Below are 9638 nucleotides of genomic sequence, written 5' to 3' on the forward strand. Positions count from 1 at the left end.
CATCACCACAAACCCTTAGGAACCCCATCCAGGACAAACACATAAATAGAAAGCAGGAGACAACAACTTCGCTTCACTTGGAGGTTGCCACTATGTTACCTAGCCAAGTAATGAAACGTCTGGATATCAAACCTACAGCTCAGCGAGCAAACCTAAACCCTAGATTGAAACATTTAAGATGCAAACAGAGTTTGACAGGGAAGCTGTGATAAGGTTGTTTCCCCTTGTGGAAGGGTCTACGACCAGAGGGCACAGTCTCAGAGTAAAGGGTAGTTCATTAATTAGATTACTGACAGTGTGGAAACAGGCCCTTCAGCCCAATAAGTCCACACCGACCTGCCGAAGCGCAACCCACCCAGACCCATTCCCCGACATTTACCCCTTCACCTAACACTACAGGCAATTTAGCATGGCCAATTCACCTAACATGCACATTTTTGGACTATAGAGATAGGGAGGAATTTTATTCTGAGGGGGTAGTGAATCTGGGGATTTAAAAAAAAAAGAGGTTTTTAAGTCTATTCGAAGTGAGATAGATAGACTTTGAATCAGCAAGATCTTTGGAGAAAAGGCAGGAAAGTGGAGTTGAGGAGTTTACCAGATCAGCTAGCTGAATGGCATCATTTTGCTCTTTTCTCTTATGGTCAGTTAAGGATTAGCACCAACATTTATGAATATGCCTGAATGGATGAACCTTTGAAAGGGGGGACTAATAGATTGTTAATTGAAACACTTTGGCTAAAAATAAAACAAACCAGATATAAAAAGGTAACAAGTATAAAGCAGTTTCCAAATCAAAAATTTACCTTGCTTCAGTGGACTTGCTCTATTTTTGTTTCTTGCCAACAGCAGGGAACCCCGGCGTGTCTGCTGGATCTCAATGTCATCTGCAGCTGCTTTGAGAACTTCCTGCAAGGAGTAAAAGCCATACCTTGTGTACTGAAAAGGCCGCCCATACCTTTTCATAAATGACTTGTCAAAATCGGAGAGCAGAACACCATCAGGAAAGGATGCCACCAGCTCTCTGAGTTCACACTTCACTAATGCTGGCAGAATTGGCTTGGTGTTATACCGTCTGGGCAGAAAAACCTGCTTTTGCACGAGTTCATACCTAGATTTTCTCAAGTTACGTTTGGTCTTTGTGGAAACTTTTGCTTTTGCCACCAGTTCTTCAATTCCTTTTGTGGTTTCATTTCCAACCCCTGGAAAAAAAGGTATTCAAAAGCAGAGTAACCAAATGCTCCCAGTATTTTAACACCATAAGACAAAGGAGCAGAAATTAGGCCATTCAGCTCGTTGAACTGCTCTGCCATTCATTCAATCATAGCTGATAAGTTTCTCAACCCTCATTCTCCAACTTTCTCCCAATAACCCTTGATCCCCTTAATACTCAAGAACCTCCATCTTAAATACACTCAATGACCTGGCCTCTACAAGCCTTCTGTGGCAGTGAATTTCATAGATTCACCTCTCTCTGGCTGAAGAAATGTTTCCTTATCTCCATTCTAAAAGGTGTTCCCTTTATTCTAAGGCTGTGCCCTTAGGTACTAGTCTCTCCTACCAATGGAAACATCTTCACAACATCTACTTTTTCCAGGCCATTCAGTAATATGTAAGTTTCATTTATATTTCCCCCCCCCATCCTTCTAAACTCCATTAATTCATCCTCTATACAACTATGAAACCAAAAAAATCGTGATCATTGTCAGATCACATCCACACAATATATTAACTTCTCACACCAAATGATATAATCCGATGCCATCTACAAATTTGGTTTCAGGAAATTGTGATGAGTTCTACAGGAAAATATTATTAGTATTTAATAAATCTATCAAAACAGACCAACTCTATAAATTTATCTATGAACAACTCTAAATGTACAAAGCGATTTTCAGTTCCAAATACTGTGTGGCTTCTTAGCTTCCAGGTAAACACATTAAAAACGTGACAAGAAGGAAACAACGAAGCTCCTTTACTACAATGCCAACAGAAACTAGCCACTTACCAGTGCTACCTCCCAAGAGAGATAAAAAGGGAAAAGAATAAAAGCATTGGAAATTCTTTTCCATCTTCTGATGGCATTCAAGCAAGTTCTAGGAGATTTTGAAAATGTGTTGCTGGAAAAGCGCAGCAGGTCAGGCAGCATCCAGGGAACAGGAGAATCGATGTTTTGGGCATAAGCCCTTCTTCAGGAATTCCCGAAACGTCGATTCTCCTGCTCCTTGGATGCTGCCTGACCTGCTGCGTTTTTCCAGCAACACATTTTCAGCTCTGATCTCCAGCATCTGCAGTCCTCACTTTCTCCTCTAGGAGATTTTACCAGCCAAAGCTCATAATAATCACAATGAATTAGCAATATACTCCCGGTGGCTGGAAATGTCCTTGATCAGAAACATATGATTTCAGAAACATCCCATTTAAACGATTGTAGCAACTTCTTACCACATTTTGACAAGTCAATATTCTGAAGAAAAACATACTTCTCAGCATCATCAACACATTATTCATTGACCATAAAAGTATGTTTCCAATCCATTTCAAATTCAAACCTGACTGGACTATGTCCCATTCCTTCACCACTTTGAAAGTCCAATCTTTGAAAATTCTTCAGACATTGTTAAGATCCCAGCTGACTTTCTACTGGGTCAGTCAGATCCCAGTATGACTGTGGCTTGACAAATCATTTTTGTTTTCCCTCTAGTTTAACGTGGTGGTATTTAACTGAAACATAGGGATACAAGGCTGCAGATATTTAAACAATAAAACTGAAGTTCATTACATAAAATTAAAATAAATCAAAACAAACTATTACAATCACTTTACAGTGGGACAAAATCTAAATAAAGCAACTTTCTAACAACAAATCTTAAAGTTTAACTTAACTGCTTCGCCTTGTTCTGCACGATAAAATTGCAAAGTCTTCTAACATTAATACTCTCAAAATGTGAAAAATTAAGACATTCTCAGTCTTTTAATAACCTGCCAATTTCGATCCAAACATTGCAGTCTGGAAGTCTCACAAGCTAAACTTTTACATGAGGGTAACTGAGCTTTTCCCGCACTGTCCAATACCCCTGTATGAGAGAAACTATATTTGTTGCTGACCAAGTGCCAGGTCTCCTCAAAAACTGCCCCAAACGTTTCACCTTTTTGAGGATTCCCAAACTAAATATCAATCCTGGATTATCTCAAATCAAAAGAAAGCCACTGTATTTCAAGTTTTACTCTCTGGCATTAATTCCACATATAAACTTAATCTTTGAAAAACCGGCAAACCTCCTCTCTGAAACACACTGGAATAGGTCACAACTCTAAATTTGATCTTTTTTTAAAAAATCCTTGACAAAACCCTCACATGCCACGAGCTTGAAATCTAAAACTATAAAATGATATATTATCACAAACCTTTCATCACTCACTACTACAGAAAGTGGCTAAGTCAAAACATTGTGCTTTCAAGAAGGAGGTAGATATAACTTCTGTGATTAAAGGGATCAAGGGAGATTGGGGGGGGGGATTAGAGTACTGAGCTCGTGTCAGCCATAATCATATTGAGTGGTGGAGCTAGCTTGAGGGGTCGAATGGCCTATTCCTGCTACTATCTTCTACGTTTCTATGGTTACATATATAAATGAAAGCTAAGGGGAAGCCTATGCTGAGGACACATGGGCCATAGTATTTGAAAATCTGTGATATTAAAGTGCAACATGTATAAACTCTTGCAACTTCCACAATGAATTTTCAATTTCCAATGTAAGTTCAGGCGAAATTATCACAAGCAGGCTAGATGCCTCCTTCACAGAAAAGGAGGCAAACTGATAGGTAACTTTTTTAAAAACAAGGTATTGCATGGGTGGAACGAGCTGCCAGAGAAAGTGGAATGGGTGGATACAACATTTAAAAGGCATCTGGATGGATACACGAATAGGGAGGGTTTAGAGGGGTATGGGCCAAATGCTGGCAAATGGGACGAGGTCAGATTGGGATGTCCAGTCGGTGCGGACAGGTTGTACTGATGGGTCTGCTTCTGTGCTGTACGAGTTGATGACTCTATGTCATCTCGCTATAGAACAACATTGATAAGAAAAAAAGAGAACAATTTCCAGTCCAATTATTCAGTCAGCGATGATGCACAAAACATTACTGCACAGGTTTTTGGGTGTAGTGAAACAACAAAACAGCTTCCTAAAATCAACCGTGCAAGGAATTTTGTTTTTATAAATATCAAACAAAACATTCCAGTTTACCTTTTAGAAGGATGTTGCCATCTCCAAGTGTGTGAATTTTGATGGTATCTGATATGTTGGAGGCAAGCTCCAAAACAGACCTGTAACCTAACGCACACAGAGGCAGCCGCTTCCCCATCATGCTCTGGTAATCTCTTTCTAGTTCCTCAGGAGTCAGACCAGTTTTGGCAGAAATCAGCAGAGACAGCAGCTCCTTTTTTAAAACCTCGAGCAACTTCTCCTGATCTGACATGCTGGATGCTTCAGCAATATAAAAAAAAAATTTAAATGTACACAAAAAGAGCCTCCTTCTTCCTTTTAGTCAAAATACTTGCAGATTTAAAATGGCTATTTAGAAGAAAATATCCTGGGCAAAATCAGGATTAAAATCTGTCAATGGTTTGTAAAATGTGTTTTTGATCTGTTTGCTCAGATATTGAATACACAAACTTGAATTGGAAGAAATGGTGTATCCTTTAAAATGCAAAAAAAACCCCAGAACTGTTTAATATTTTGTAATATCTGGCAGAATGACTTAACCTCAAAACTTCAGTACATTCTTTTGTGACAGAAGGAGCTCCCGAACTCTTCCAAACCCCTATTCTTCCCACAAGAATGTAAAGATCACCTAAAACACTGCTACATAAAATAGTAAGGTAGAATTAATAACATTGAGAATGACAATTTTAAAATTATATAAAAGAACATTTATCCAACAAAATGAAAAGTTAACTAAAATTAGAATTTGATAGAATGACAAAAGATAAGAGCAGTTATTTGTGTCTGAGTAGATTACATGATTTACATACTGGAAAAAATATTACTAACAAAATAAAGGGAAAGGAAATAGATAACATAGATAGGGGTTAAATAATCTTAAATTATTCATGCTTGTCGCTGAAATTAAAGAAGAGGGTCAAAACTAATTTCTACCCATCAGGAGACATCTGAATTGCAGTCAGTTATTTCCTCTACCTATATCTGATTTATTTTGGCAGATTTTTCTGCCACTTCAGATTCTGTCCCTCAAATCTACCTCTGTCTTTAACTAGTGACACTCTAAGAGATCAGGCAACAGTAAATATATCCCAGTCTAATGTACTTAATGATCAGTAAAGCTGGTCATTAACTGAGAATTTCTGATGCTTAATTTGGGTACTTTTCATTTTCATTACATTTCAAGTTTCATTAGCACTTCCAACTCATTGCTATTTAAAGTTAAAATCACAAATAAAAACCCATCAATGATTTCTTCAAAAAAAGCTTTCTTTGGTGTAATTAATTGTGATTGATAATCAAGGAGTCAGCGTAAGTTCAAAATTACTGGCAACTCAGCCAAAGGTGGGAATCGGTTTTCATTAAAGTTTCCTTCATTTTAATTTAAAATTCACTCTTAACAAATGTCTGAGTACATTTGATCCCCTCCCTGCTGTGGTCCCTTTCAGAGTTATTTGGTTACGACTAGAACAATGTAACATCGGTTGCAAATCATTAAGGATACACAATGCCTTTCACGACATCTTTAACTCAACTCCACAGGATAGCAAAAAGGTTGTTCAAGGCAAGAGTATTAAACTGGCTAAAGAAGTGATAGAGTGATACACAGACCAAGGAAGAACAAGAGAACTGCAAGCTAGGTTTATAAAAATAAAACCTTGCATATATAGTACTTCTAACATAGTTTAAAAAAATTCAAAGTGCTTTGAAAGAGCAAAATTTATCACTATTACCTATAGAGATACTGGGTAATTGACCAACAGTTTGGTTAAAGAGCTAGGCTTTAAAGGACACCGTAAAAGGGAGAATTTCAGACTTCAGGGCTTTGGCAGCTGGACACAAGGCAGCCAATGACAGATGGATGAAAATCAGATGTCCAAAATGTCAGAATTGAAGGAGCTATGCATGAATGAGGGCTTCAGCAGCGGATGAAGTAAGGCAGTTGCAAAATTGTAATAGAAATAAAAAACGGTTTCTTAGTGAGTGCCAAGGCAGGTGTCCAGGTTGGGGGCAAAACTGACACACAAAGCTGCAAATTGTTTGGTTCAGTTTCAAAGATAGATATTATGGTCAACTGCATCGAAGGCAGCAGGTGGCTTGAGAGGGACACAAGGGATATTTACTCTTGTCATAGTCATACAGGATGCATCATTCACAACTTTGAAAAGCACAGTTTCATTACTGTAACAACCTGATTGGAGAGGTTCCAATAGGGAGCTACAGGAAAGCTGGGTATTAATTTAGAAGGATGAAAAGAATGAAGAATATATGAAGAGGAGATGATAATGACAAACCTGAGGTGGGGGGCAGGGTGAGGGGGAGATAGGAAGATGGAAGTAACCAATGAAGAAAGTGAACCTTGAGCATATCAGCCAGTGTGGGAGTCAAGAAAAGGGGAGTAAAGGTTAAATAAAAACAAACCACTGAAAATAGACAGGTCAGAAAGAAATTTATTTTAACTAGTTAAAGCATGCACAAGACAAACAAAAAAAAACTAATGTTAGCTGGACTCAATAAAAATAAAACCTAAAAAAGAGTCCAAATGGAGGCATAGCAATGTTGGAGAGTGTTGATCCCAGCAGCTCACTCCTAGGCCTGCTCCGTTAAATAATAAATAAATAAGAACAGTAGGCCATTCAGCCCATCAAGCCTGTCCTGCCGTTAATGGGATCATGGCTGATGGAACATATCAGTGCCTCTTAATCCATTACCCTGTAAATAGATTTAAATCGGAGATGCTATTACACAGCCCTCGGGCGCAGGCGGGACTTGGAGCCGGGGCCTCCTGGCTGAGAGGAAGGGGCACTATAAGGGGTCCTCGCCACAACTCCGTACTTCAGCCCCTGTGCTTACTAACTTATTTATTTGTTAATTAATTGTGGACGATGGAGAGGCTCCAACAACTCACCATCTGAGGCTCCCGGATTATTGAGCAGTTTGTTGTAGGGTTTCAATAGGGATGATAACCCCCCCGGCCTCGCAGGGACCCCGGCCACAATATCCTTCCCCCCGCATCCCCGAACACACGTTCCGCTGACCACACCCTTTCACAAAGCACCCTGAAGACCCAGAGCGTCACAGTGGGTGGATTTAATATGATTGTCATCTCCAAGTGGACTCTCCCCAGTTTCCCCCATGTTCACAGACAACATTTGATAAATAAATGCACAGGAGCTGGAACACAGTGTTTTACTGAGTGTTAACAGGAGCAAGCCTAGGAGATGGCACCAACATTCTGTAATAATCTACAGGATTAATTTTTCTGGAGTATTGTATTTTAAAGAGCTCAGCCTCCCCATTCCCCCAACTAAAAGATGAGTTATTTTGTACTCTAACATAATGGCAAATGTGACAAAGGAGAACTTGTGGGGTTTACCAGTAGATCAAAACAGTCCCACATGGAAGTAAATGCACTAGTCGTGCTGGAGTACCATTTTGAGAAATACAAGGGGTGTCAGACCAGGACACATCATTCACAAGTTATACTGGTTTTTGCTTCTGGAGTTAGAGTTCTCCTTTGAGTAATGGGTCAGTATGGCTGATTTAATACTGCTGGTCATGAAGGTAAGTGCTAGTTCAACTATGTCCATCCATGCTACTTGTAGGCACATCATAGCTCAAAGTTTTTACTCCCTACAAGAGACAAGATGGAAAGATTCATGGCAGGCAGCATTTAAGCTTCAATATGGATGCACTAACTCCATCAATATTTATTCACACATAGTATTCTATGACATGATTGAGAATTCAAATATTATTAGCAAGTTTTGCTGTCCTTCAATTTTAATTTCTCACTATTCATACTTCAGTTTTATCTGGACTGTGTGTCCAGCTCAGTCTCAAAAACCTATCCTCAAGACATAGACAACCTCCAAATATCTCAGACAAAAATAGAAATTGTTGAAAAGGCTCAGCAGGTCTGGCAGCATATGTGGAGAGAGATCAGAGATAACATTCCGAGTTCAGTTCTGAGGAAGGGTCACTAGACCTGGAACGTTAACTCTGACTTCTCTTCACAGATGCTGCCAGACCTGAACTTTTTCAGGTACTTCTATTTTTGTCTGATTTATAAAACCTGCAGTTCTTTTGGTTTTTGTCCCAAATATTTCATCTTTTCTCCTGTTCACCACAATGTTTCTGGAGCTACCAATTTACTTCAAACACACCCTCACCTTCATTTTGGTGTCCTTATCCCCAGTAAAACTCTTACTCCCTCTGAATCCAAAGGTTTTTCCTACGACAGCGCATGTCTTTGCTTCTTTATGTACAAATACTTCATGGTGCACAGCAGATTGAGTCATTCATCACCAGATTTGGCTGGACCACATAAAATCAGATCCCAGTCTCACTACAGAATAATTAAAAAAATGTAAAATTATACCCACATTTTCACCTTCATTTCCTGCTGTGTCATTTTATCCTCTGCCTTGCTCCAAATAGCAGCAAGAAGCTCATGGATTTCTGCAATTAAGATATGACTATCTGTTCAGCTCCCTCTGCAACATCCCTTCTTTGATTTTACCATACTCTGAGACTCTCATTTTTCTTCATCTCTCATCTTTCTCAAACATCCTCTTGTCACAAGCACTAAACTCTTGATCTTGACCCATCTTCCCACTAACCTTCTATTCCCTACCACACTTACTGATATAGTCATTCAACTTCTTCACTATTATATTCCCTTTCAAATTTATCAATCTCTTACTCAACTCATCCTTCCTATATTTGCTACAACTCCATCCACAATCTTTCCTTTCCTTACCAAAATCTCTGCTTTTCTTACCTACAATACAATATTTGAACACCTCCCCGGTCAAGAGTATAGTGCTGGAAAAGCACAGGGGATCAAGCAAAAGAATCGATGTTACAGGCATAAGCCCTTCATCAGGAATGATGAACACCTTCAGTCAAGTTCTGCTACTGCTGCATCACTAACATGGACATAATCAAAGTCCCAAATGGGCATTCTCTGTGACAATAGTGCATTATCACTCCTCATTCTTCTCAACCTATCTGAAGCCTTTGACATGATTGAGCACATTATTTTCATTCAAATTGTCACAGCTATTGGCCAGATGATACTATTGGTATCTGCTTCCAATCTTAGCTCTTTGGAGAGTTGTTTAGCTCAGTTGTGATGACAGCTGCTTTGCAATACAGCATAAAAAGTGTTTTGAATGTACTGTTTGCTTGAATCAGTGAACCTCAGATGAAACTCACTACCAATAGTCGAATCAGAGAGCACCCTCAGGGACTTATTTCTTGGGAAATAAGGCAGGGCAAGTGACTGAGGTGTCAGTGGGGGAGCACTTTGGGGCCAACGACCATAATTCTATTAGATTTAAAATAGTGATGGAAAAGGATAGACCAGATCTAAAAGTTGAAGTTCTAAATTGGAGAAAGGCCAATTTT

At 39.2% G+C, this 9638-nt stretch overlaps 1 protein-coding gene across 4 annotated transcripts in view; it reads right to left on the reverse strand.

The window, feature by feature from the left end:
• LOC122560873 (tudor domain-containing protein 5-like) overlaps positions 1-9169 on the reverse strand; it is a 46306-nt gene extending 37137 nt beyond the window's left edge. For 3 of the 4 annotated variants that reach the window (XM_043712069.1, XM_043712068.1, XM_043712066.1), the window contains exons 1-4: positions 9010-9169; positions 8399-8574; positions 4251-4490; positions 807-1202 (exon numbers count right to left, since the gene is read on the reverse strand). In XM_043712069.1, the coding sequence (XP_043568004.1) occupies positions 807-1202; positions 4251-4482 (628 nt within the window). In that variant the 5' untranslated portion in view covers positions 4483-4490; positions 8399-8574; positions 9010-9169. Of the gene's footprint in view, positions 1-806; positions 1203-4250; positions 4491-7134; positions 7214-8398; positions 8575-9009 lie in introns of those variants that run through there. The other variant, XM_043712067.1, reaches the window with a different exon arrangement.
• Positions 9170-9638: the final 469 nt, after the last annotated feature.

The sequence above is a fragment of the Chiloscyllium plagiosum genome, chromosome 21 (genome assembly GCF_004010195.1).
Source record: "Chiloscyllium plagiosum isolate BGI_BamShark_2017 chromosome 21, ASM401019v2, whole genome shotgun sequence".
Lineage (NCBI taxonomy): Eukaryota > Metazoa > Chordata > Chondrichthyes > Orectolobiformes > Hemiscylliidae > Chiloscyllium > Chiloscyllium plagiosum.